The sequence below is a fragment of the Canis lupus genome, chromosome 10, assembly GCF_003254725.2.
Source record: "Canis lupus dingo isolate Sandy chromosome 10, ASM325472v2, whole genome shotgun sequence".
In the NCBI taxonomy this organism is placed as follows: Eukaryota; Metazoa; Chordata; class Mammalia; order Carnivora; family Canidae; genus Canis; species Canis lupus.
The window spans coordinates 17,391,615-17,418,315 of NC_064252.1; the positions used below are offsets into that span (position 1 = coordinate 17,391,615).

At 61.6% G+C, this 26,701-nt stretch overlaps 2 protein-coding genes across 2 annotated transcripts; one reads left to right on the plus strand and one right to left on the minus strand.

The window, feature by feature from the left end:
• The first annotated feature begins 3,932 nt into the window (after positions 1–3,932).
• ARSA (arylsulfatase A) lies at positions 3,933–6,824 on the plus strand. The gene is made up of 8 exons (XM_025455061.3): positions 3,933–4,539; positions 4,620–4,860; positions 4,941–5,159; positions 5,231–5,400; positions 5,666–5,790; positions 5,885–6,012; positions 6,222–6,324; positions 6,423–6,824. Exons 1-8 carry the CDS (start codon positions 4,322–4,324, stop codon positions 6,740–6,742), a joined length of 1,524 nt encoding a protein of 507 aa, XP_025310846.1. The 5' UTR covers positions 3,933–4,321; the 3' UTR covers positions 6,743–6,824.
• An 8,201-nt stretch (positions 6,825–15,025) lies between these two features.
• On the minus strand, positions 15,026–24,850 carry MAPK8IP2 (mitogen-activated protein kinase 8 interacting protein 2). Its single transcript, XM_025455136.3, has 12 exons — positions 24,617–24,850; positions 23,543–23,648; positions 21,961–22,251; positions 21,722–21,815; positions 20,413–21,624; positions 20,086–20,161; positions 19,782–19,954; positions 19,592–19,701; positions 18,793–18,897; positions 18,600–18,670; positions 16,015–16,113; positions 15,026–15,762 (listed from the first exon to the last, which is right to left on the minus strand). The coding sequence occupies exons 1-12, from the start codon at positions 24,679–24,681 to the stop codon at positions 15,690–15,692; spliced, it is 2,475 nt and encodes an 824-aa protein (XP_025310921.3). The 5' UTR covers positions 24,682–24,850; the 3' UTR covers positions 15,026–15,689.
• Positions 24,851–26,701: the final 1,851 nt, after the last annotated feature.

Below are 26,701 nucleotides of genomic sequence, written 5' to 3' on the forward strand. Positions count from 1 at the left end.
ACCAAGTGGTTACCAGAGGGGATGGGGGTGAAATAGGTGATGGAGGTTAAGAGGACAGTTACCACGATGGGCAGTGAGTGATGGATGGGACTGCTGGACCACAATATAGGACTGAGACTAATATAACACTGTGTCAACTACCTGGAATTTTTTAAAAAGAATACATTTAACCAGTTAAACACAACAGGCACACTTAATTCAGGACCATCACAGTAGGTACACAGACCACTGTGATGGAATTTTACAGTGGCGGCTCAATTCTGATTGCAACACAGGCAAGTAGGAATTCATAGTGATACAGTTCAGAACACACTACCCCAAAATATGACACCTTGCATCCTGAGTATGTTTTTTTAATTTATTTTTTTTAAGATTTCATTTATTTATTCATGAGAGACACACATAGAGAGAGAGGCAGAGACACAGGCAGAGGGAGAAGCAGGCTCCACGCAGGGAGCCCGACTTGGGACTAGATCCCTGGACTCCAGGATCACATCCTGGCCGAAGGCGGCGCTAAACCGCTGAGCCCCCCAGGCGTCCTGAATGTCCTGAGTATGTTAAGCTGACGTAGTTTGAAGCAACAGCAGCAGCAGGAAGGCCATTCTGACCTCCTCTGCCGGTGTCCCCTGAAACAGGCCATGAACCCCCCTGTGAGAGGTACTCCCCCCATCCCCAGAGAACAGGAGCGCTCTTATGCCAAAGACAAAGGAAAGGATCCCAACAAACTGGCCTTGCTGAGCTTCTCCCATCTACCACACTAACCCTCAGACTCCTTAACCTGCCATATTCTCCTGCAGTTGTCCAGGCGCCACCAAACCTAGCACAAGATACTCAAGTTTAACAGGTTCTTTGGGTCATTTCCTTATGAAGTCTCCCATGTCAAGGAAACCTTATAAAATTTTTTTTAATTTTTATTTATTCATGATAGTCACACAGAGAGAGAGAGGCAGAGACACAGGCAGAGGGAGAAGCAGTCTCCATGCACCGGGAGCCCGACGTGGGATTCGATCCCTGATCTCCAGGATCGCGCCCTGGGCCAAAGGCAGGCACCAAACCGCTGCGCCACCCAGGGATCCCCGGAAACCTTATAAAATTAAACAAATGTGTGGGCTTTATCCTGTTCATCTGTCTTTATCAGTTTAGTTTCCAGACCCAGCGAGGGATCCTACAAGGGTCAAGGAAAACTTGAACTACAACAGCTAAGGAGCAGGTGGGGGTCAGTGGAAAAAACTGACTTTTTCACTAAAAACACCAGGGGTGAGGGGGGTTCTGGCTAGACCAACCCACCAGGATTCTGGCCAAAGACAGACCAGGTGATCAGATGTCACCTTGCGGGGGCGGGGATCAAGACCCTGATCAGAGGGACCCTGGGTGGCTGTTGACTGAGGGGTGAGCAGCTGCCTTCAGCTCAGGTCAAGATCCTGGGGTCCTAGGATCCATGGTTTGGGCTCCCTGCTCAGAGGGGAGCCTGCTTCTCTCTCTGCTCCTACGCCACACTCCCCCACACACACACACACTCTCGGGCTCTCTATCACATAGATAAAATCTTGAAAAAAAATTAAAACAACCTAATCAGATATCAAGGGTGGAGCGTTCTTGCTAACACTGAGATTTACAAGGAAGTGCACAGATGGGCCCAGGAAAAGGTTCAGAAGACGGACTAAAGTTTGGTCAAGCAAACCAAACCTCCCTCCCTAGGTGGAGACATGCACCTACCAGCCTGCCATGCGGGAACTGGGACCAACCCACCAGGTCAGGGTGGCCGTGGGGGAGGAAATACCACCTGGTGGACCAGGTTGAGGTCTAGCAGTTCCTGAGGGCAAGGAGGGAGGAACTGGGGGCCTGCACAGATGGCTTCTGACGTCCTGGGCCCCCACATCAGCCAGCCCCAGAACTGCTGCAGAATCCTCCCCCGTGGGCTGGGCGTTCTCACTGAAGCCACTCACCCACCCCACCCACCCCACGCAGGCCCAGGAGACACAGGCCTCTCATGCCTTGTCCTAGGTACAGAAGCACAAGACCAGCACCACTCATTGCAAGGCCCCCCTCTCCTAACTGTGGGCGTCAGTTCCAAATTAGCAATGTCCCAGGCGTCCAGAGCCACATCATGCACGCTGGCAGGCTGCCTCCCATCAGGGCTCTATCCCAAGCTGACCCTCCTGCCAGCTCCTGCAGCAGTGCCAAAAAAGAACTCATATCTCCAAAAGACTCAGACGCCTGCAGAGGCTTGGCTTTGAACAAACATAGCTGGCAGCACACAGACCTTCCCCCTACCTAGAGGTCAGGGCCGGGCTGGCTCCGCCGGCCCATGTGCACACACCTGAGGTGCCTTCAGGAACCGCAGGGGAAGATGCCAGCCATTTGCATAACATTACAACCCCAGGCAGGCTCTTCCCGAGAATCAGGGCAGGTCCTCAGCCGCCTGGGGTAGTTTCCAGCTCGCCGCTGAAAGGGAAGAAAGTGCTTTTGGTTGACTCCTTTTAAACTCCAATTCACAGCGCCGACCAGCTGTGATAGCTCCAATTACAGGTTCAAAGATTTCTGGGCCATGGAAAAACTTCCTGTTCTGGCTACTCAACCCCATCCCACTCCCACGCAAAGGCCCAGAAACCACCCTGGGATGTGACACCAAGGGGACAGGTTGCCAAACTGGCCCCTTTCTGTCCTCACAAGGTCAGCAGCTAGCCTTGACCCCAGCCCCCAGGCCAGCCCCATTCCCGAGAGTTCCCGCCCTGCCAGTTTTGCTCCTCCACACTCCCCCATGTCTTGAGCCTTCCTGTTTCATCAGGAAAGTGCCAGCTCCCCAGCCAGGGCTGGACTTCAGTGGACCCGTGTCCTGGTCCCCCACCGCAGTCCCCAGAGGACATGTGCTGCGCGGTCCACTCTGAGCTCTGCTCCACCGTCAGCAGCCACGGAAAGCCTCTCCAACCGGGAACCCAGATCCTGATCTTCCTGAGGTCAGAGTCCCAGAGGGATGCCCTGAGTTTGTGAGGGAAACAGGCCAGAAAGCGGTCCTGGAGAGTTTCCTGGGGCGGTGGGAGCTGCCCCGGGGGAGCTGCAGCTGGGGGGCCCGTTACCCACCTAGCCATCCTCTGGCCACTCCGTCCCTTTGAGGCAGCTAAACCAACGGGGGCCAGACAGGTGAAGCCCGGTCTGCAAGGTCACCGGTGCGGCAGCTCTGGCCCTAGTGTGACCCCGGGCAGGCCAGAGCCCAGGTACCAGATGCACGTCCCAAACCGTACGCGCACTACACACACACACACACACACACACACACAGACGCGTGCACGGAAAGGGTCTGAAAGAGTTTGCTGTCTCGCGTTTCAAGAAAAACACCGGAAGTAACGTTGAGCAAAGAGCCCGCGGTCGGTGGGCTCCGCGGCCTTCGCTCCGCGTGGCTCATCCAGGATGCCCAGGGCACCCCGCCCCCTCCCCGCACTCAGGTCCTTTCCTAAAGGACCCCGAGTCTCCCAGCCCCCGAGGTCGGGGGCCCCGCCCTGCCCGCCCCTCCAACGGCCCAGGGGTGCTAAGCGGGCCCGGGCGCGCGCCCCCAAACCCAGCGCCCAACCCCGCCCCAGGCCGCGGGAGAGTAGGCCCCGCCCCCGACGAGGCCCCGCCCCAACGAGGCCCGCCCGGGCTGCCGCGCGCGGAGGATCACGGGACCGCGGGGCGGGGCGGAGACGGGGACGGGGCGGGGCCGGGCGCGCGCCCCGCAACCCCGAGCCCAACCCCGAGCCCAACCCCGAGCCCAACCCCGCCCCATGCCGCGTGCGAGCAGGCCCCGCCCCCAACGAGGCCCCGCCCCCAACGAGGCCCCGCCCCAACGAGGGCCCGCCCGGGCCGCGCGCGCGGAGGGTCACGGGACCGCGGGGCGGGGCGGGGCGGAGTCGGGGGCGGGGCGGGGCGGGCCGAGGCGGAAGCGCCCGCGGGGCCCCCGCCGTCCGCGGTCCCGTCCCGCCCCTGCTCCGCCCGGTACTGCCCTCGTCCCGCCGCGCGGGCCCCGGGGGTCAGCGTCATGTGACTCCTGCCCCCGACCTCGAGGCCGAGCCCCGGGGTTCTGTCCGGGCCGCGGCCTCCGGGTGCTGTTGGGGTCAGCGGCCCCCGGAAGCCCGCTGGGAGGCCGGGAGGGGGTTGTCGGGGTATTCGGGTCCGGCCTCCAGGAGGGCGTCGTTCCCGGAGTCGGGATCCCGCGGAGGCGAGGCGAGGCGAGGCGTAGCGCCTGGGTCTGGGGCCCCGGGTGGGGCCGCGCCTGGGTCGGGCCCCGGGTGGGACTCGCTGCGGCCGGCTCGCCCTCCGTCCCAGGCCGCTGGCGCCGGGCGCCATGGGGCCGCTGTGGGCCCTCGCCCTGGCCTCGGCCGTCGGCCTGGCCGCCGCTGGGCCGCCCAACATCGTGCTGATCTTCGCCGATGACCTGGGCTACGGGGACCTGGGCTGCTACGGGCACCCCAGCTCCGCCACGCCCAACCTGGACCAGCTGGCCGCCGGGGGGCTGCGCTTCACCGACTTCTACGTGCCCACGTCCCTGTGCACGCCCTCCCGGTAAGCGGGTCGCTCCCTCGGGCGGGGGGGGCGCGTCCGCCCCGGCCTCGAGTCCGTCTCAGCCTCGCCCGGTCCCGCAGGGCCGCGCTCCTGACCGGGCGGCTGCCGGTGCGGATGGGCCTGTACCCCGGCGTCCTGGAGCCCGGCTCCCGCGGGGGCCTGCCCCTGGAGGAGGTGACCCTGGCCGAGGTCCTGGCTGCCCGCGGCTACCTGACGGGGATCGCCGGCAAGTGGCACCTTGGGGTGGGGCCCGACGGGGCCTTCCTGCCCCCCCACCAGGGCTTCCACCGGTTCCTGGGCATCCCGTACTCGCACGACCAGGTAGGAGCCCGTGAGCCCCGGCCCCGCGACCGGCCAGGCCCGCCAGCAGCCCAGCCTCCTGAATGGAACCGCTCCGCCAGGGCCCTTGCCAGAACCTGACCTGCTTTCCGCCGTCCACCCCCTGTGATGGCAGCTGCGACCAGGGCCTGGTCCCCATCCCGCTGCTGGCCAACCTGTCCGTGGAGGCTCAGCCCCCCTGGCTGCCTGGACTCGAGGCCCGCTACGTGGCTTTCGCCCGTGACCTCATGGCTGATGCCCAGCGCCAGGGCCTCCCGTTTTTCCTGTACTACGCCTCCCACGTGAGTGCCCCTGGCCTGCTCCCTCCTGCCCTGCAGCCCTACCCAGTGCTAACCCCTGTCTCCGCCCACAGCACACCCACTACCCCCAGTTCGGGGGGCAGAGCTTCTCCGGGCACTCAGGCCGAGGGCCGTTTGGGGACTCCCTGATGGAGCTGGATGCAGCTGTGGGGGCCCTGATGACAGCTGTGGGGGACCTGGGGCTGCTCGGAGAGACGCTGGTCATCTTCACTGCAGACAACGGGTTTGCTGGCAGGGTGTGGGGAAGTGCTGGTGGGTCCCTCAGCAGCAGTCACTGGGGTCTCCCCATCCTGAGCACTGGCTGAGGATGTAGCGGGACACGGTTGTTTGAGGAGATGCTGGCTGTGTGCTGTGACCCACGGGGCACGCGGGAGGCGGGGGGCCACGAGTACATGGGGTGCTGGTTATTTTCATGCACCGCGTGTAACTCTGGGGTGGGGTCACCAGGGGTCCCCCTGAGTGTCACTGATGGCCCCCTGTGCGTCCAGGCCCGAGACGATGAGGATGTCCCATGGTGGCTGCTCTGGCCTTCTTCGTTGTGGAAAGGGAACCACCTTTGATGGGGGTGTCCGTGAGCCTGCCTTGGCCTTCTGGCCAGGCCACATTGCTCCTGGTCAGTCTCCCGGCCCTCTCCTCATGAACCCCCAGCCCCACCTCCCCGGTCCTGGTGGCAAATGGACTGATCACACACAGCCTTCTGCCTCCAGGTGTGACCCATGAGCTCGCCAGCTCCCTGGACCTGCTGCCCACGCTGGCGTCTCTGACCGGGGCCCCGCTGCCCAACGTCACCTTGGATGGTGTTGATCTCAGCCCCCTGCTGCTGGGCACAGGCAGGGTAGTGCTCACAACCCTGAGACCCTGACTCTACCCCCCCACTCCACAGCTCCTCTGTTGAGTGGCACCCAGGTGGTGCTGCCAGTGGGGTTTCGGGTGGGCAAGGAGCAGCTGCATGTCCAGGGCCTGACATAGGCTGATGGCTCTGGGTACATGCAGGTCAGTGCTGGGGGGCTCTGGCCACCCTGTGATCCCTGACTTTGCCCCCAGAGCCCCCGGCAGTCTCTCTTCTTCTATTCGGCCTATCCAGACGAGGTCCACGGGGTCTTTGCTGTGCGCAGTGGGAAGTACAAAGCTCACTTCTTCACCCAGGGTAATCTCCTCTCCCCGCCCTGCTGATCCCCTGGTAGCCCCAGAGCCTGGCCCCTCCTGTCCTTCTCGCCCTTTGCAGAGACCTGCCCTCCTCCCCAGGCTCTCCCCACAGTGACACCACACCGGACCCTGCCTGCCACGCCTCCAGCCCTCTGACTGCCCATGAGCCCCCACTGCTCTTTGACTTGTCCGAGGACCCTGGTGAGAACTACAACCTCCTGGGAGGAATGGCTGAGGTCGCCCCAGAGGCACTGCAGGCGCTGAAGCAACTTCAGCTGCTCAAGGCCCAGTTTGATGCCACCGTGACCTTCAGCCCCAGCCAGATGGCCCGAGGCGAGGATCCTGCCCTGCAGATCTGCTGTCAGCCTGGCTGTACCCCCCGGCCATCCTGCTGCCACTGCCCTGAGCCCCAGGCCTGAGAGCACTGGCACGGGCCAGCCAGGCCCTCGCCCCACCCAGGCATGTACCTGAGAACGCTAATAACACCAGCTGGTACTCATAGGTGTGATACTGCATCTAATCTTTGTGATAACCCCGAGGTAGGTGCTGTTCTGCCTGCGTTACAAATGAGGAAACTGAGAGCAAGGTCACCGAGCCATCAGAGGTTGGCTGGAATAGGAACACAGGCATCTTGTGATTGTATCGTGTCAGTGCAAGCTCGTTCCTGAGTGTGAGCATGTCCCTTCAAGAAGCCTAGGAAGTGCCCGAGTGCCAGGGGCAGGTCGCGGCAGGCACGAGGGACAGTGGGCAGCGGGCAACGCCAGGGCTCCTATCAGACACCTGTCTGAGGGCGGGAGATGATTTGCACGTTCCAGGTGGGGGTAAGGGGAGATAAGCTTCTGAGGTACTCAGGCCCCGCCTCGGCCTCCACTGAGGCTCCACATTTCCGCCCTCACACACGTTTCCTGTCTCCCACCAGCGACACAGGCATAGCTCAGGTTTGGCTGCATCCCTGCTCAAAGTTCTGCAGGCTGCCCCCAGGCTCAGAATTGAGCTCACACCCCCGAGGGGCCCTGTTCCCACCGAGGCCTGCCTCCTCCCTGCCCAGCGGCCCTTGGCCCTCGGCATGCTGGCCTGGCTGGCCCCTGCTGGGGTCCGCGTGCTCTGCCCCAGCTGCCCACCTGTGCCACAGAGCCACCTTGTGTGTGTGCTGAGGGCACGTCCACGGATGCCCCCTGTGCTCGCTCAGCGTTGGCTCGATGGGAAGGGCACAGTCTGGGTGCTTTAGGCCCCAGCGTGGGCAGCCACCCACTGCCCTCATAGACCCCCACTGACCCAGTGTTGGGCAGAGGCCCATGGACTAAAGAGTGCAGCCTCTCCCTGACCAGCAGAGCCAGTCACAGTCCAATCCTAATTCTTGGTCCAGGAATGGCATGTGACCAAGAGTCCTGGTCAGTGAAGGATCGGGGCAGTCCCACATGACCCCCCATCCAGCATCTTTCCTCGGGGGGCAGTGAGGACGGCGCCGTGCTACCGCTGCCCCAGCCAGCATCACGCAGTAGCCCCGCCGGCATCTCCAGGCCCCTATCTGCAGAGCTCACAGTATAGTGAACCCTTCCTGTTTAAGCCGCTGCTAGTGGTTATCAGTTACCTTCTGCCAAAAGAGGTCTTGCTGGAAGGGGATGTGTGAATGAGATGTGTGGGGCCACGTGGGCGAGCAGGTGGTCTGGAGAGGGGGCCTGTGGCACCGACGCTGAGGCCCACCCCGTCTGCTCCCTTTGGCTCTCCCGTCACTTCTCATCTGCCTTGGGGGCTGCACTGACCACACCCAGGTCCTGCTGCATCTTGGGGCTCCCCCCATAGGGCAGTGGCTTCTTGGGGACCCTTGCAGCCAGTGATGCTGGCAAAAGGAGGGCCCGTGTGCACCTGTGTGAGTGGAGGCCTGGCCCCAGATGAGCCAGGCACGCCCTCCCCCTGCAGACTGCAGCTTCTCTTCCAGTGGGTCATACAGTCACCTCAAGAAGGTTCCAGAGTGATGACTGAGGAACCGGAGCGGGCACGCCATCTGTGCATCCAAAGACCAACTGCCCAGCAAGAACCACACCCACCCTAACACCCATGCACAGCACCAGGCACAGGTGCTTCTCCAGGCCTGCTGCCCACCTGGGTAAGGTTTATTCACCACCCAGTGCCGAGCAGGCTACTGGGGTGCAGATCACCAGAGGGGACCCATCCCTGTTCCCGCAGCGCATCTGGCCTAGCAAGGGATAGGGGCTTCAACCCTGCGATCTCGGGGAATTCGGCACCATAGGCACCCCTTCCTCCTGGGTGGGGGCAGGGGCGCGTGGATGGTGCCCGAGAAGGGTCACTGGGGAACATGAGAGGCTGCAGATGTTCTGACTTGACTGAAGGGTGGAAACGTGAGACGCACGTATACATGGAGCAGTACGGCCACATTCTTATGTCGTCACCTGTGTATTTTCTTCTTCAGTAGAAACGAGAATTTCGCTGAGAAATACCACAGAGGAAGAGTGCGGGTCCTGTAAGAGCATAATAGCTGGGGGGGGGGGGGGGGCTTCTCTGCTGGCTGAGATCTGAGGATGGTGTTGAAACCCACCCCCTTGCTCCCGTGGTTTGGAGAGAAGCAGACTCTCACCCTCTTACCCTACTTTTGGTTTTGCTGTGATGCTTTTGCAGGCAGACGTGCTTGTCTCTCATCCTTTCAGCTGCTCCTCATACATCACGTGTGTGTGTGCGCACACTTGCAAACATGCATGCAGGGCTGCCCAGGGGGCTCAGCGGTTTAGCGCCGCCTTCGGCCCAGGGCCTGATCCTGGAGACTCGGGATCGAGTCCCACGTTGGGCTCCCTGCGTAGAGCCTGCTTCTACCTCTGCCTGTGTTTCTGCCTCTCTCTCTCTCTCTCTCTCTCTCTCTCTCATTCTGTCACTCATGAATAAATAAATAAGATCTTTTAAAAAAAATTTTTTAATGCATGCATACGTGCAGAGACATGCATGTGAGCACATGGCACACGTACATATGCACACATGTTCGTGCGCACGCTCGTCGTGGCCTGAAAGGCTGTCTGCAATGTCCCTGAACTTCCTTTCCTCCCTGCTACTGTTGATTTAAAAAACTGCCCCTTGTCCTGTGAGCTTAAGACTGGTCATTCCCCCGGGCAGTGGCCTCCGGCTCCGCAGAGCCACCGCCTCGGGCCTCCCCTGCCCGGAGCCCAGCCAGGCTGCTTGGAGCGGCTGCCAGCGCACTTCCCCTTAGGTGCGCTGGGGGGAGGAGGGATCCGGGGAGAACCGCTCCCCTCCTCACCTCCTCCCTGCTCACAGGCTGGCCTGTCCCCCAGGTGGCCAGAAGGGGGAGCAAAGGGGCCGTTTCCGCGGGATCCTCCTTAAACTGGCCTCTTCCCTGAGTTTCAAGTACTAGTTAGAGCCTCGCAGGCGATGCCCTGACATCCCGGGGAGCTGTGCCCTAACCTCCCTGCACCCGACAGTCGATCAGGGGTCCCGTGTGTCCTGTCACTTCCCTGACGCCAGGCTGGGGCAGGGCGGGCAGTAACGGAGGAGTGGTTCCCGTGTGTGACCCTTCCTCTGGGTGGCCATGGCCCACCCCTGCCACGGCAAGGAGGGGCAGCCTCAGGTGGTCTCTGGAGAAAGGGACCCGATGGAGAAAGAGGGGCCTGGGGTGCCAGGGGAGCTGACCGGCCACTAGGGCCCTGAAGAGAGCTGTTGTGGGGCGGCCTGGCCCGGGATTCCACAGCGAGAGTGGAAACGTCTCCTCATCATCTTGCAAACCCTGGAACAACGTGGTGCCCCAGGCCTGCCTCCCCAGGGAACCCCCATGCCCATTGGGAACTGCAGTCCCCCTGCAGCCTGGAGGGAGGGCAGTCACCCTGGTGCCGGCCATGACCCAGACATGGGTCCCCAGGTGGTGACCCCTTGTCGTGCCTTTTTTCTACCCTGCAAGTCCCAACACCCTCCCAAGAAATTTCCCTGCGGTTACGTTATCCAGAGTCCGCTCCGCAGCCTGGTGGTGACCACACACTAAGTGATAGAGAAGTTAAGTACTAACCGCACTGTCCTAATCCCAGCACACCTGGGCTGTCAGGAGGCCGACTGGTCCCCTCCAGAGGGCCCGCGCGACGTGCTGGGTTTGGGGCAGGAGATGGAGGATCTCCCCTGGGGATCCACCTGCGCCACCTGCCACCCCACGGGAGGCTGTGCACGCTGGGGAGGGGCCGTGCCTGAACAGCAGGACCTCCATGTCCCCTGCTGCCACCCCAATTGGACTAGCCGCCCGCCCTGGGATACCTCCCCGGGGGTCCTCAAGGAAGGACGGGGCAGGAGCTTGCCCCATCCCTTCTGCGGATGCAAGTGCCGGGGCGGCCGTCTCCCTCCACGGAACCCTCATGCGGGCGCCCCAACAGAGTGCAGGCAGGTCTGGATGATGGCCAAGGGGGGTGCCCCCCACCCTGGGCGGAGGGCGGGGCTCTGTGGGGGCTCCAGGCGCCCGGCCATGTGCCTGCTCCGAATCTGCCCAAAGGAAATAACAAAGTAAATCAAAGTTCCTCTTCTTGCCATCCGCTGAAATGACAGCCGAGGCAGCTTTCAGGGTAAATGGTTGAATCTCTCCTCCGCCAAGCTCCGTGTACAAGGACCTCATTCGCAGGTCGGGAATTCCACAGAGCATGACCTGGGTGGTGGGGTGGGCACACTCCAGGAGCTTCCATGCGACGCGCCAACGCCTGTACACACTCACCTGACCCCTGCGCAGGCCCCGCCCCCCCGTGTCCACACCTGCACCAGGTGAGGCCAGCTCACAGCGGTGGTTTGGGGCTGAGGAGCCAGGTCCCCTACTCTGCTCAGTGCCGAGGCAATGATCCCCAATACCACCTACTTCCCCGTCACCCGCATCCCAGGACGCCGGCCTTGGGTCCCTGCTTGCTGGGTGGAGGAGCATCTTCCCACATGCTCCCTGGTCAGGAGAAGGTGAGAAACACTGCTCAGCACTGAAGGATCAGAAGGCCGGGGGCAGGTCTTCCGACCTCAGCTGTGGCTGGCCAGCGATCCCAGGAAGACCCACTTCCTCCCTCTGCTCTCACCTGCCCGTGAGCTGCTCTGAGGGCGGACGCTGCCCTTTTCATATGTGCCCAATATTTGCCCAATATGTGCCCTCACCCCCCACCCCCAGGGGCCAGAAGCCAGCATGTAAATGTTCCTGCTTCACATCCTTCGGGCGATGGCTCAGGGAGGCCTCGAGTTTGGACTTGACACCGGCTTTTCCTCCCCCGGGCCTCCCTCCTGCCTACACCTCACTGGGGCCTAAGACCAGCTGCGGGCCCCTGTGCCCTTGCTCCTCCTCCTGCCTGAACCTGAGCGAAGCTGGAAGGGACAGCAGCCCGCAGGCAGTCCCAGGACCAGGCACCCGGTCACAGGGTCACAGGGTCAGCTATCCTCCAGCAGCTTCTAGCAGCCCAGCCAGCCTGGACCCCCCTCCTCGGCTGGTCGGACCCTGGGGTTTCCCTAAGGGCTGAACGCTTAGTGTCACACCTATTACATTGCCATCCAGAGAGAATGGTGTTCTGCACATGTAGGATCCAGAATCCAGTGTGTACGTAAGTTGGTTGTACCTTATTAAGTTTATTTTCAGGGCCGCCTGGATGGCTCAGCCATGGAGCGTCTGCCTTCAGCTCAGGGCGTGACCCCCCAAGTCCTGCCTCGGGCTCCCTGCATGGAGCCTGCTTCTCTCTCTGTGTTTCTCATGAATAAACAAAATATATATTTTTTTAAATTTATTTTATTTTATTTTATTTATGATAGGCACACAGTGAGAGAGAGAGAGAGGCAGAGACACAGGCAGAGGGAGAAGCAGGCTCCATGCACTGGGAGCCCGACGTGGGATTCGATCCCAGGTCTCCAGGATCACACCCTGGGTCAAAGGCAGGCGCTAAACCGCTGTGCCACCCAGGGATCCCACAAAATATATTTTTTAAATTTATTTTCAGATCTGTTTCATCCTTTTTCTTCCTGCTCAAACATTTCTGAATCAGGAATTTGTGGGTCTGGGTTTCATAACTAGAGACTCACTGTGCGTAGACCGTCTTTCACTGCACAAAGCTCATTGCATGGTGACCTCGGCTACTTTGCTTTAATCCTCTTGCCTTAAATTTTTCATTGGGTCCCTCGATCTCTCTGGTCACAGACAAAATAAAATAAGAATCCATATATAGAAAGGGGGAAAAATAACGAAAATACCAGCAAGAGTTGTCTTTGAGTAAACACGAGGACTTTACCTTCCATTTTCTGCAGGTTCCAAGATTTCCATCATGACCATGAGCTCTTTATAACGGAAAAGTAATACTTTAAAATAGAGAAATTCTACTTTGTATAATGTTTTTAAGAGTGGTGATGAATACACACTTACCCGAGCGTTGTGTTCAGCCTGCCCGGAGGGCAAGTTCACACATCCTTACCCAAGTCCTAACAAGGGTACTTTTACTGTGGTCAGATTTTTTGTTTGTAATGAATATCTTTGCTTTTTTTTATTTTTGGTTTTTCCGTGGTTGTTTCTATTTGCATTTACGGATCTCTAATAAGCACCTATAATACTTTGGAAACAATGAAGACATGCTTGTGCAGGAATAAAGGGAAGAGAAGCAGGGACTCGCGTTCACTCTTTTTCAACACGTAGTTTCCAGCACAAGCTCTGCAGATTTATTTTCCCGTAATAGCATAACAAGTATTTTCCATATTACTTTTTCATATGTGCCCAATATTTCAATTAGGTACATATATACCTTTAGTTGGTCAAAATTTAGATGATTTTTATGCTTTCAATATTTTAAACAAGAATGTGCACAAAGGTTTTCATTTAGGGTGCTGCCCTGAGCCAGGTTTCCAGAAGTCAGAGTCCTGACATGAGAAGCCCGCTCCCTACACGGGCTCCGAGGACTCAGCATTCGCGCCAAGCACTGTACCGGCTCCAGGAGGAGAGGGCATCCGCCTCACCCCTACTCGCCTGGACTCATATTTCTCAGCCTCTGCCAGGGCAGGAGGCAGGAGAGACATCCCACCCAGCTCCAAGGCTCCGGGCCCTCCAGCACCCAGGAGGACAGGTCTCCCAGCAAACTAGACAGGACAGGAGGTGCCCATAGGAAGCTCAGAAATGGTGCGCAGGGGAGGGGGTGCTGAGAGGGGCAGGGACAGGGCAGTCTTGATAGGGAGCCACTGCAGAGGTTAAGACGGAGCATGCTGCCCAGGGTTCTGTTTAAAAATTCATCAGGTCACAGGTGCAGGTTGAGGTAGGGAGCCTGGAGGCTTCTGATGCTCAAAGGAGGAAATTCCAGGCCACGTGGAGGGGAGTGGGGGACAGCCTTGGCCGTGACAATGGGGGTGGAGGTGGCAGCAGTGTGGGTCTGGTTCAGGCACCAGAGAAAATAAATAAAGCATAACACCCAGAACATAGCTAACCAGGAGCCGGCGCGTAAACGCTTGTGGGAGTGGCGTGGCCGTGGCCCCCGAGCTGTCGCTGCGTCTACACCGCAGCCCTCTCACCAGGGTCCTTGCTGGCACTTGGCAAAGCACTGGCCCCTGCCTGGCTGCGGGAGCGGCCCTGGAGGCCCGCCGGGGCTGGTGGGCTAATGCCCGGTGCGCGCAGGCCAGCTGAGTCATCCGCTCGGAGAGCCCAGGATGGAGCAGGGACCCGGTCCACGGGAGCTGAGCAAAAGAAGCCGGGGCCCAGGGTGCAAGGGAGCTGCGCGGGAAGGGTCCCCCAACAGGGAGCAGCTCCAGGGAAAGGACCAGCCCAGGGGGACGGTTAATGACAGGGAGAACTGGCGAAGCTTGGAGGAGCTGGGGAGGGGCGGGGCACCCCGCTGACCCAGGGCAGGAAGTGCAGGGAGCAGCTGGGGCCCACGGACACAGCCCAGGCCCCGACCGCGCTCCCTGCACGGGTGCGAGTCTCAGACATGCACATCCAGGGCTCTGCCTCTTTCCAGCTCGAATCCGTGGGGGAGTTTCCTCACACATTCTCTCTTCCTGACGGTGGGGTTGGACCGTCTGGGGGCAGCTCCACACGCGGCGCGTCTGCTGCAGGACCTGTGGGTGCACCTGCCGATGCCCGGGCCACACACAGGCCGCCACGTGAGTGGAGACAGTAGCTTTAAGTTCATATGTAGGGAATCCGTCCTTCCCTTGGCTCACGCTTCAGAGCCTTCATCTTCTGCAGCACTGGGCTCCGCTTCGGGGGTGGGGGCACCCAGACCACCCTCAGGAAGGCCGGCCTCAGCACCCGAGGGCTGGGCTCGCCCGGGGGGCCGGGGGCCAGGATAGCCCTTTCTCTGGAAGATTCCATCCACAGCAACATAAAGCATAGTGACACATAGCCACCCCTTCCCCTTTGGCTTTCTGGGGAGAATTTTTTAAGTGCCAGTTTTAAGATCTGAGCATTGTGGCCCCTGTTTCTCACACACACGCTCACAAGCGTGCGTATCCACAGGCACTGTCCAGTGGGAGCCCTGGTGCAGCTTGAAGGAACACAGTGTGACCACCGCCCTCTGCGCACCCGTCCCCCACTGGCCGATCAGGTGCATGCAGGGAGAACCCCTGGGGGGCCCGGGGCATGATTTCGGGGAGCACTGAAGGGGTGAATCTTCCCAGGAACCTTCTCACGTCCCTACCGCCATGGGCGGCGCCTGGACCCCCGGCCCCCTACCTGGGCCCCCCCCGCCCCCCCGCAGAAACAGCCAGTGTCACACCAAGCAGAGAGTTTATTGAGGTGCTAGACTGCGGGGAGTGTTTGCAGCGGCAAAGCAGACGCTGGTGTGGCCAGGGCCAGGGTAGACACCCTCCTCCTAGCATCTGGGGCTCAGGGTAAGCATCAAGAGCTACTCCTAATCTCCCCCAGGACCCTTCTGGGGAACCCCTCCCTGCTTCCCCCTGAACTCCATGTGGGGCAGTATTAAGCGGGGTCCTTCTCTTTGTTCCTGTGGTCAAGGATGGGATAATCCCTTGAGATTCACTATAAAAATTAAAATTCCTTTATAAATCACAGGGGAGGGTTGGGAGGGGATCACCTGGGAGCCTGGTGCCACCAGTCACCTAGAGCCTCGCCTTCCTCTACAATCCTCCCAGTTCTGACCCCAAGTAAAGAGCAGAGGATGAGAGATCGCAGGCACAGAGAGGGACAGACAGAAATGAGGAGATGGGTCGGGGGGTGGAAGAAGGTGACACAGAGAGGAGGAACGGATCAGAGGGAAAGAGGAGAGGACTCCCCTCCCCCGCAGCCCCGGGGAGCAAGGAGGAAACGCCCTGGACATAAGCTCCCACGTGCCCCCAGTCCAGTTCTTGCAAAGCCGTGGCGGCTTCCGGAGACGCGGCCAGCCCAGCTGCATGGACAGCAGGACAGCGGCGGGGCTACTCCAGGTAGATGTCCTCTGTGGGGCAGGCGTATTCCAGGTGCTCCTGGTAGTACTCTAGGAAGGCGCGGCTGGGGGGAGAGAGTCGTCCAGCAGCCACTCGGGCCGCGAGTCGCTCCGCCCGGGCCTGCCCATCACCCCCGGACCCCATTCCTCAGCTCTTCAGGCCCGGGGGTCACAGGGTAATTGCCACCTCCACCCACTTTCCACTCTGCACCCCTATTGCTTGTCATCACCGCCCTCATCCCTGCCCCAACTCTCCAGCCCACACCAGGCCTTCCTCCCTGACCTCGCCTCCTGGCCAATCTTCCTGCCCCGCTTACCCCACACTCTGGGCCACGGGCCGCATGGACTCCTGGGAGACAAAGACGTGGCAGGCAAAGCGGCTCAGCAGAGGGTGTTTGGTGATGAAGCCAAAATAGCTGCAGGAGGGTTGGTGCGGAGGGGCATCAGAGCCCAGACCCACGCCTCAGGCCCCCCAGAGGTCCGGAGGCAAGACTCAGGAGCAGAGGGCTCGGGAGGAGAGTGGGGGTGGGAAAACGCGTGGGTCACAGGAATTCAAGATGTGAGGGTGGCCTTTTGGGGTCTAGTCCAAGCACAGTGCTAGCACCAAGAGGAGTGAGCGACCTGTGTTCACTTCTGCAGGACGGGGTGGCCCCCGCCCAGAGCCGCCCCGGGCCAGAGACAGAGCCTCCTTCCTGCCGCCCGGACGTGAGTCGCCCAGCCTGCCGGCCCCACTCGCGTCCTGCCAACTCCGCAGCTGTTCCCGAGCTCCGACCGCAGAACCGCCTTCGCAGAGAAGAAACTCGCGCCCCGGCTCCGTTTGGATTTGTAGCCATTGCCCCACCTCGGGCTCACTCAGACCTCTCCTAACCTGCCTCATCCTGTCCATCTAAGACGTTCACAAAAGTCGTCGCCCAGAGGGAGGGCTTGTGGGCACCCTGCGCCGCCAGCCCCGCCCGCACCAGGCTGCACTAGGGTTTCAGGGGCACCAGACGGGCATGCGCCCGGCAGTGTCACTGCCAGGACGGCGTGCTCACGTCCTCCGTGATCAGCCTGGTCTCAACGGCTGAGTTCAAAGAACCGCACGCACAGCCACCAGCCCTCGGACGCCGCTCACCAAGCCCCAAGCACAACAGCACCTTGATCACTAAGCACAGACGCCTCCTGACGGCCTCTGATCGGCCCGTCTCTGGATGGTGGAGGGGAGGACACACGCCAGTCCGGGATCTTACAGGCCACACTCTCCAAGTTCACCAGACACAGCGTGTCCAGCACGCCCGGGGTCTACTGCCTACTTCCTGAGGAAATGCGGTCATGACTCAAGTGTTCGCCTCACACTGTTTCATTAGAGCCTCCTACTGTGAGGGCCTGGGTTGCTCCCGAAGGAACCAGCACTAGGAAGGCCCGGGGCCAGACAGCAGCCCCACGCCCCCTCCCGTCCGCCTCCACCTGATCCCGATCAGCTGGTCTGACCATCTTTCTCTCACGGGCTTGCACTGGGATCAGTGTGCAGGTGTCTAGGCCTGAGCTCGTGCAGCCCAGGTCTACACAACGATCCAGGTTGTTTGCCCTCTTGTTAAGGTCACCCTCAGCCCACCCTGCGCGGCTGGGGTTCCCCGTGCACGCCCGCCCCCGTGGAGCCCACCCGCGCGCCTGGGGTCCCCCTGCACTGCAGCCCGCCCCTGCAGCACCAGAGCTGCCTGCTGTTTGGTCTGAGCCCTGGCACTCTCCTCCTGCTGGGAAGCCTGCAAAGCAGCATCTCCCTCCTCGGTGGAAAAACAACCAAACAGGGCTGCGACCCCGCTGAGGGTTAACACCACACCCAGACCGCAAAGACACAACACACGTGCTGGACTCAAGCTCTGTCCCAGGCCTCAGTGCCCTGCCGCTGTGTTGTTCTACCCCTCACCTGCCCTCCAGGTAGGTTGCTTCCTGTGACACCCCGTGGGAGCTTGGGGAGCCCCCGCCTGGCCCAGCCTTTCCGTTACTCCTATTTCCTTCCTTGAGGGCACTAGGACCAGCGGGCCGGGGCCGGGCTGGGCAGGCAGCCTGCGGCTCGGCCAGCTGGTCACAACACCGGCTCTCTCGCTCCCTTCCGTCCTGCCCCTTCTCGCTCTGCCTGCCTACCTGTTCACCTCGGCCACCGTTACCCACCTGCCCCCAACTGAAGCTCTCCCTCCACGGCTCCTTCCCACTCCAAACCCATGTAACAAATGGCCACTTTGATCTCACTGCATCTGCAATTAAATGCCGTGTCTCTAGGATGTCAGGCCCATCCACTCCATGCTGCCGCTCGGTGTGTGGGTCACTCTCTGCCCGTCATCGGGGTGGCATGTCACCCTGGATTCTCCCTCCAGGTCACCCTGTACATCCAACCAACCCAGCTCCTGCCTGTCCCGCCTCCTGAATGCGTTCAGGACGCTGCACGTGCCTGACCTGCGGCACCTGGATCCGTGTGCCCTGCACAGCAGCCAGAGCCGGCCTATCAAACTGGCTGAGTCATCCCGTGACTCCACTGCAAGTGGACTCAGGTACAGAGTTCTGACAGCCCCCGGGAGCCCGCTGTCCCTCACCACAGCCCCAGCTCAGCTGGCTCTCTGCCGACATCCACCTCGTTCCATACCCATCTTCCAAGCTTGCAGAGTGGCCTTTCGTCCCTCCCTGGGTCCCGGAGGACTCACCCCCTGGCAGGTCTGCTCCCTGGAGCCCTGTACAGACATCTGCCAGCGCTACTACAAGTCTGTGTTTCCCCACCCAGACCAGGTGACAGCTCTTCTGATCCGTGTCTCCCAAGCCCAGTGCAGGGTGGCAGCCGCGTGGGTGCGGGTGGGGCAGTCAGGCGGGGCGGGGGCTGTGTATGAGCAACTCTCAGGGTTGTGGGGACTCGGGAAGGTAGGGCTCTCACCAGCTGTTGCGGGGATGGCAGCCACAGAAGGAAATGTTCTTCATCTGGAAGAAGTGACTGCAGTGCTGGACCTGGAACACAGGTGGCAGGCAGTGCCGGTGAGAGGCGGGGTCTGGGGCTGCCTGTGTACCCCTGCCAGACACCCCTCCGTCAGACCCCCAGCCGCCCCCGCATCAGGCCCCTACACTCCCACCTCAGGTCCTCCACTTAGACTCAGCTTGACCCCCCGAAGGGAAATCTCAAGGTCACAGGAGGCAGGAGGACGCAGGTGGACGGTCAGCTTCCGGGCAGTAGCAATCTGGGGAAGAGGTTAGGGGAGGGATGGTCTCAAGGGCCCTCAAGTGTGTCCTTCCATCCCCTCTGTGCAACATGTCACAGGAGGGAGGCAGACTCTTGGCCGTGACTGGAGAAGACATGAGCCGGGGGGATCTCAGCCATTCCTCAGGCTCAGGACCGGCTGGTCACCTCTCTGCACAAAGCCTGCCACTTGCCTCTGTTCCTCCAGACAGGACCATGGCTCCCACAAGCCCTGGCCTCCTCGCTGCCCATCCCACGAGCTACAGGGCTGTCCTGTTCTCTGGAGCTTTCCTACTCAATCACGGGGCTGGTAGATGGGCAGGCTCACTAAATGTCTACCAGGTGAATGAATGAGTGATTGAACCAATGACTCCCAGGAAAGGATCTGAGAGTTGGTCTTGATTGGCAGACAAAACAGCATGGCCTGAGGGCAAGAAAGGGCCAGCAAGACACCCACAAAGCTGCCATAGAGCACAGGTGGCAGAGTACGGTGGAGGCAGAGACACCGACGTGACAGGGGACAGCTGCCAAGCTCTGCCCTAGGCCTGTCTGCCCAGGCCTCTGACTCAGAGCGGGGATCCCTGGCCACCCAGGCTCCCAAGGCACTGTGTGGACCCTCCGTGGTCACAGGCCTGGGACCTCCAGAGGCTGAGCCAGCCGATGGGGTTGAGCTGGACCCCTGCCTCCAGACTGACCTTCTGCATGGCTGCACACAGGATGCCATTGCCCTGGTGGCAGGGCACCTCTACAGAGCCCAGGAACTGCACGTCAAAGCGCTCCACCCAGCAGGGACTCCTCTTGCTCCCTGGGGAGAAGGGGGTGTCATCAGGCAGAGGGGGCAGGGGCAGGCTGGGTGACCAGCCACCCCCAGGGACGGGACCTCACCCAGCAGGTCCTTGGCAGGGCCGGGCACTGCATGGGCGTAGAAGGCAGGGAAGACCCCACGCTCCCCCGTGCGCATGTTGAAGCCACGGAACCAGAAGTCATCCTCCTCGGCCTCCACCAGCACGGGGTCGTCCACGTCCAGCTCCAGCTCATCGGGATGGCGAGGGATGAACCTGAGAGCAGGTCAGAGGCGGGAGGCCACCGGTGGAGGGGTGGAACACAGTGGGCTGCATCCACCCAGGTCCCAAGCTGTGTGCAGGCTGGGGCTGGGGACGACCCCCCACAACCATGAGAAGGGCTGTACCTGAAGACAGCCCGATGGGTTTGTTCCTTCTCCTCCCCGTTGACCAAGCAGGAGAAGAGGCCAAAGGATTCGGTGCCTGGGACACAGAGACGGGGCAAGACAGAGGCTCAGGAGGCAGAGGGGGAAAGTCCTTGCAGGCCCGGCCTCCCTACACCTGCGGAGCACCTGGCTTGTCCCGACTCTGGGAGGGGAGCACGGCCCTCCCCAGCCCAGCCCGCACCCTGCACCCTCCACCCTGCGGAGACCTGGGGTTGCCCCAGGCCCGCATCCGTGACCACCCGAGATGCCCAGGCCACCCGGGCCGCCCCGGGACCGCCTCCCGCTCACTGGAGGAACGAGATGTGCTGTTGACAAAGACGTTGAGGAACTTCTTGGAGAAGGTAAGGTCGGGGCTGTCTGGGGAGGCATCCTCGGGGCCCTGGTCTCCCAGCAAGGTGGCAGCCGTGTCCTCCTCGCTGGCCTCGCCGCTGTCCTCCGAGCTGTCGTCCCCCAGGCCCGCGCAGCGCCGCAGGCTCACCAGCTCCAGCTGCGTGTGCTCGTCCACCACCAGTGTGTACTTGACCGCGTCGTACACCAGCGAGGCGTCCAGCGTTGCCGTGGGGCCCCGGGGTCTGCCCCCGGGGCGCCCGGCCTTGGCCTGGGCGGCAGCCTCGTCCTCCTCATCCTCTTCATCCTCCTCCGAGCAGGCGGCCGAGCAGGCGCGGCCTGGGCGGGTGCCGCGGCCCGCAGCGGCCCACAGCGGCGTGATGGTGTCACGCGTGGGGTTGCTGAGGAAGAGGCAGGGCCCAGGCTGCGCGGGGCCGGGCCGCGGGGCGGGGGGCTCCGGCGGCGGCGGGGCGCACAGCGTCTCCATGTCCAGCAGCTCCACGCCCGGGCCCCCCACGCACCCCGCGCCTCCCGCCCCGCCGGCCGGCGACACGGGCTCCCCGGGGGGACGCGAGGCGGGGGACAGGCACTGGCCGGGGCAGCGGATAGGCGAGGAGCCCTCAGAGATCATGCGGCTCACGAGGTTGCTGAGCAGCCAGGGCGAGTCTGCGTCCTCGCTGAGGTCCGGCTCCGACTCGGAGCCCGACTCATACTCGCTGTTGGTGTCGTCGGGGCCCACGGGCAGGAAGGCGGGGCGGCGCGGGGGCTCGGGCTCGGGCTCGGGCTCGGGCTCGGGTTCGGAGGCGGGCGACGAGGCCTCCTCGATGGAGTTGGTGAGGTGCGAGGAGCGGCCACTGCTGCTGCTGCCGCCGTCGCTACTCAGCTCCAGCTCCGTCTCCGAGATGGACGAGATCATGCGCCCCAGGCGGGCGCCCACTGCGTCCTCCGAGTCGGAGCCCGGCGACGACAGCTCCTGGCTGCTGCGCCGGCCCCCGCGGCCCCCGCTCGAGCGGCTGCCCAGGTCGGCCTCGATGCCCGGGTCGGAGGATGGCGAGGCCCCACAGGGCACGGGGGCATCCGCCCGCCGGTTCCCTTCGCAGTCGCAGCCTGGGTGCATGGGCGACTGCGCCCCACAGGGGCTCGCGTCCGTGGGCTGCAGGGAGGCGGGGGGCTCTGCGGGGCCGGAGTGGGGGTCAGCAAGACCACCGGGGCCCCTCTCCTCCCTCCTCTGCCGCCTGTGACCCCACACTGGCACCACGGCCCTGCTCACCTCTCAGGGGCTCCTGGGGAGGCGAGCACAGCGCGGTCTCCTGCCAGGAAGCTGGAGGCGCAGGGGCAAAGCCTCCGTTGTTGTTCAGGGAGTCCTGGGGCACGCGGGGGAGCAGAGAGAGTGGGGTTCAGGAGGGTGTCCAGCTCTCAGGCGCAGGCGGGCGGCCTTGGGGATCCGAGGCCCAGACACTGGAAGCCCAGGTTAACTCCAGGATGCTGCGAGTGGGTCTGGGTGCTCACCTGGGCTCCCAGCGTCGTCAGGTGGAGCGTGGTGGGTCGGTTCTTGTGGGGTTCCTCCAGGGAGGGGGAGGGGATCAGGGCCTCTGGGGCAGGGGCCTCCGAGCCAGGGCCTCCTCCCTCCTTGCCCTCTCTGACTCCTTCCTCCTCATCCTCCTCCTCTTCCTCCTCTTCCTCCTCCTCTTCTTCCTCTTCCTCCTCTTCATTGTCATCGATCATCTCAAACTCCTGGAAGTCATCCTGGAAGGAGCAGATGGGGTGAGGCTGCTCCGAACGTCCCAGGGAGAGACTGTCCTGCAAGAAGGAGGGATAGGCAGAGTGGGCCAGAGCTCAGCAGTGACTTGAGGTTCCAGCTGCCAGGAAAGGGGAAAGCAGAAAGCTAGAAGTTAGAGAAGGCTCAGTTTACTCTGCTCCCCACCAACGCAGCAGTTTTGTTTTGTTTTAATTTGCTTAAGATACAAAAAAGATCACTCCGGTTCTTGAGAAGAGCCCAGACTTCTAAGCTTAAGCGACAGAGATCCTCGGAGCGGCCCGTCCACTCGCCACCCTCACGTTCTCCCCAAACCGCATCACATTTGACACCAACACTCCTTCCTTCATGGCATTTTAACCCAATTCGCAATTACTTTACACCCCACCCCACCCCCAAGCTGCAAGCCCCCCTACGGAAGGGCCATGTCCACACTGTGTGCTGAAACACCCTACCCTTAGAACAGGACTTTGCCTACAGATGCTAAGTGGAATGCATTAAGACAAACCAGAACCAGGATTAACCAAGCTTGCACCAACCTCAGGGTCTTTGACACGGTTGATCACTTTGCCAGCAACTCCTCTCCTCCATTCTCTACCTCCCTTATCTGCCCAGGTACATCTAGTCTTCCTAAGGGCAAGGTTGTGTGCCATTTCCACTGGAGAGTCTTCCCTGAAGGCCTCAGTCTCTGTTGGGTTCCCTCCCCCCTCATTGCACCAGAGTGTCCTCTCATTGGAACCCGGTCCTTGGCCTGCAGGCAGCCAGCCAGCATCTCTTACATGTCTTTCTTCCCCACTGAGTTAGAAGCCCCCAAGGGCAAGGGCCACACCTGTCCCATTTTCCTTCCACACACCTGGAAGCCCCCGGCACTTTCCACATGGCAGAAACGTTCTTAAATGAATGAAAACAGAAACATGCAGAGACAGGGAGGGGGTGGAGAAGCAGGAGATGGGGGGAGAAAAGATCTCAGGGGTGGAGACATAAGGCAGATAGATGGAGACTTGAGAGGTGGGGAGAGGGCTGGGAAGGAGACAGCTGAGGTGGCAGCAGGAAGGGGTGAGGTCTTCCTAAAGAGTGGTCTGAGGACACACGTGAGACCAAGCTAGCCCAGTGACAGGGGCCAGGCAGAGAATGCTGGGGATGGCCCTCTGTGGACGGTGAACAGTCTGAGAAAAAGAGAGGCGTGATACCAAGGAGGACCCTGGGCCAGGAGGCCAGAAGCGGGAGGGCAACCAGATTTCTCATTTCAAGGCTGAACTCAGGCCCACCCTCAAACTCCACGTTTGAGGAGGTTCTCTCTGGAGAGGGTTCCATGCCCCCCAGCCCCTTGCCCACCTTCTCGCAGTGGTCCGAGTCATAGCTGAGGCCCAGGCCACAGTCATCGGTGATCTCAGACAGGTCCTCATCATCGAATTCTTCCAGGCTTATGTCCTGGGGAGGCCTGGGAGAGGGGACCACGGTCAGAGAGCAAGGTCAGGGCTCCCAGGAGAGCCACCAACCCTGGACTCCCTCCCTGCCTGGAAGCCGGTCCTAAGGAGGGACCCCCTCCCCCAACTGCAAGGACCCATGGGCTCCAGAAACCCCCCTCACCGAGCCACATCCTGCCATCACCTAGACCCCCAAGTTCTACTCTTCCACGGATTCCTCCCACCATCGGAGCCATGATCAGCCCAGGGGAGCCACTGGTCCCCTCAATCCTCCTCCAGCTCCTCCTCTCGGAGAGAGTCAGCAGCCTCTCCTCCTTGCTCCAGGCCCCTCTGGGTCACAGCTTCAGCCCCAGGGGAGTCAGATGGAGCAGAGTGGGGGGAGGGGGAGCTAAAGCTGCAGCGGCGGTGGCCTGGAGGGGGTGGGCAGGTAGGGCTGCTCTGGGAGCAGAGTCTACCGGCCACTTTGTCTCCCCGCTCCTGCCCAAGACCAGTCTACACCCAGAGGTCCAACAATCTCCCCACCTCAGGCCCTTCCCCCAAGGGCTCCAGCTGGGTCTCCGCTCTCTCCCTTCCTGAGCCCCACAAGGCCGAGAGACAGGCCTCTACGGAAGAGAGGCCCAGCAAGGCCGAAGGACACTGCCAAACCCAGAAGGTGGCTCAGCATCCTGCCCCTCGGAGGCTCAGCCCCGCTCCTCCACCCTTGAGGGGTCAGCGGCAGGGGCTGGGTGCGGCCCTGGGGCCCGGCAGGATGTGGGTGCGGCACCGGTCCTTAGGGCCATAAAAAGGGGTGAGGGTGGGACAAAAATAGAGATCCTGAAGGGAAGGAGGATGGGGACAGGTGAGAGGCCGTAGGGGCGGAGAGGGTCCCCAAAGGTGATGGGGGTGGGGTGGCAGGCCCTGGCGCGGGAGGCTGTGGGCTGGGTCGGGCCGGGGGCTGCCGGATGGCAAGGGCCTGCCAAGGCCGGGGCGCCGGGGTGCGTACCTGCAGCCTGGCGGCGACAGCGAATGAAAGGTGGAAAGAGAAAACATCTCCGCCCGATCCGCCATCTTCTCCGGGGAGAGGCCTGCCGACTGCGGCGGGGGAGGGGTGCGGGGAGCCGCGGCCCCGCTCGCCCTCCGTCCTCCCTCCCTCGCCGTCCAGCCCTCCCCGAGTCACCTCGTGACCCGCCCTGCGACACCCCGCCCGCGACACACCTCGACACCCCGCCAGGACACCGCGGCGGGCGAGCGGCGCCGCAGGGGAGGGGAGGGGAGGGGAGGGGAGGGGAGGGGAGGATCCGGGAGCAGGGAGGGGCGGGGGCGGCGGGCAAGCTGGTTGGAGGAGACGAGATGGTTTGACCGAGAGGCTCAGCTTCGGCTTCTTGGGGGGCGGGGGAGGCGAGGCGCGGACTGGCGGCGGGTGGGGGGTCAGGTCCGCGGACAGGAAGCCCTGCGGAGGGATGAGGGGGGCGCAGCGGGCCGGGGCTGCAGAGCCCTGGCTAACCGGGGGCCCGGCCTGGTCCCGGGGGCTGCAGGAGCCCTGGCTAACGGGGGGCCCGGCCTGGTCTCGGGGCTGCAGAGCCCTGGCTAATGGGGGGCCCGGCCTGGTCTCGGGGCTGCAGAGCCTGGCTAACGGGGGGCCCGGCCTGGTCTCAGGGCTGCAGAGCCCTGGCTAACGGGGGGCCCGGCCTGGTCTCGGGGCTGCAGAGCCTGGCTAACGGGGGACCCGGCCTGGTCCCGGGCTGCAGAGCCCTGGCTAAGTGGGGGGCCTGGCCTGGTCTCGGGGCTGCAGGAGCCCTGGCTAAGTGGGGGGCCCGGCCTGGTCTCAGGGCTGCAGAGCCTGGCTAACGGGGGGCCCGGCCTGGTCTCCGGGCTGCAGAGCCCTGGCTAAGTGGGGGGCCCGGCCTGGTCTCAGGGTCGCAGGAGCTGTCCGCCCCGGGGGTGCTGAGCAGGCCCGCCCCGGGCGCCTCCTGAAACGCGAGCTGCAGGAGCTGTCCCTCCCACGGGGTGCTGATCGGTGCTGGACAGAGGCATCTGACCAAGGGTCGCTGATCCCGCTGGATTCCAACGTGATGGAACTTTTGGTGCACAGTACACTGTGCAGAGGTACTGACGGACCTGGGGTGATGACCCTGAGGCCATGCTCATTCCATTGGAGAAATTGTTTCTTGAGAACCGACTGTGTGATTGGCATCGTTCAGGGGGCCGACCTGTTCTGGCTTTCTGGCTTGACATGGAACCGTGTGGGGAGAGCGATGGTTGAAATCGAGCTCGCGCAGTTACATCAGGTCAGGGTCAGCGGGCACTGGGGTGGGAGAGGGCAGATCAGTGCTGTGAGTGCACTTGACAAAGATGGGTTGGAAAGGCGGGGTAGGGAGAGTTTTGTGGAGATTTGGCTAAAGATGGAGGCTGGAACTTCAACAAAAGTGCAGGGAAATTAGCCTCTTCCCCCCCCCCCCCATGGGAATTATGTGCCCTTCTCAAAATTATTTCTGCGGGAAAGATGAAACACTTGATAAATGATAAATGCTTGGAAACCAAACTCATGCAAGGTGAGGAAGACAACTTCATTCTCTGGGAGAGAGGGCCCATGGCCAAGGGTGGATTGTGCCCTCTTTTGTGCCCCACCCACAATTTACATTTTGTCTCAATTACAGTATTTTTCAGAACTCCTGGGTGGCTCAGCAGTTGGGCATCTGCCTTTGGCTCAGGGCGTGACCCTGGGGTCCTGGGATCGAGTCCCACAGCGGGCTCCCTGCAAGGGGTCTGCTTTTCCCTCTGCCTTTGTTTCTGCCTCTCTCTGTGTGTCTCTCATGAATTTTTAAATATAAAAATTATAGTATTTTTCTTAGAATGGTACTCAATAGTTTATGTTATCCTCTCTAACAAACAAGAGCTGTAAGAAAGAAGAGACAGTATCTTATCTCTCTTTGAACCTCCAGGCTCCAAGGATAGTTGAATGCTCGACCAGAGCAGGATCTCAGCAAATATGTGAATGAGGAGACGAATGAATGAGCGAGCTTATGGACTTTACCAGGTCTGGGGCATTAAGTCTTTGTCTTTTCAATTTTAGGAGCACTAAGAACGT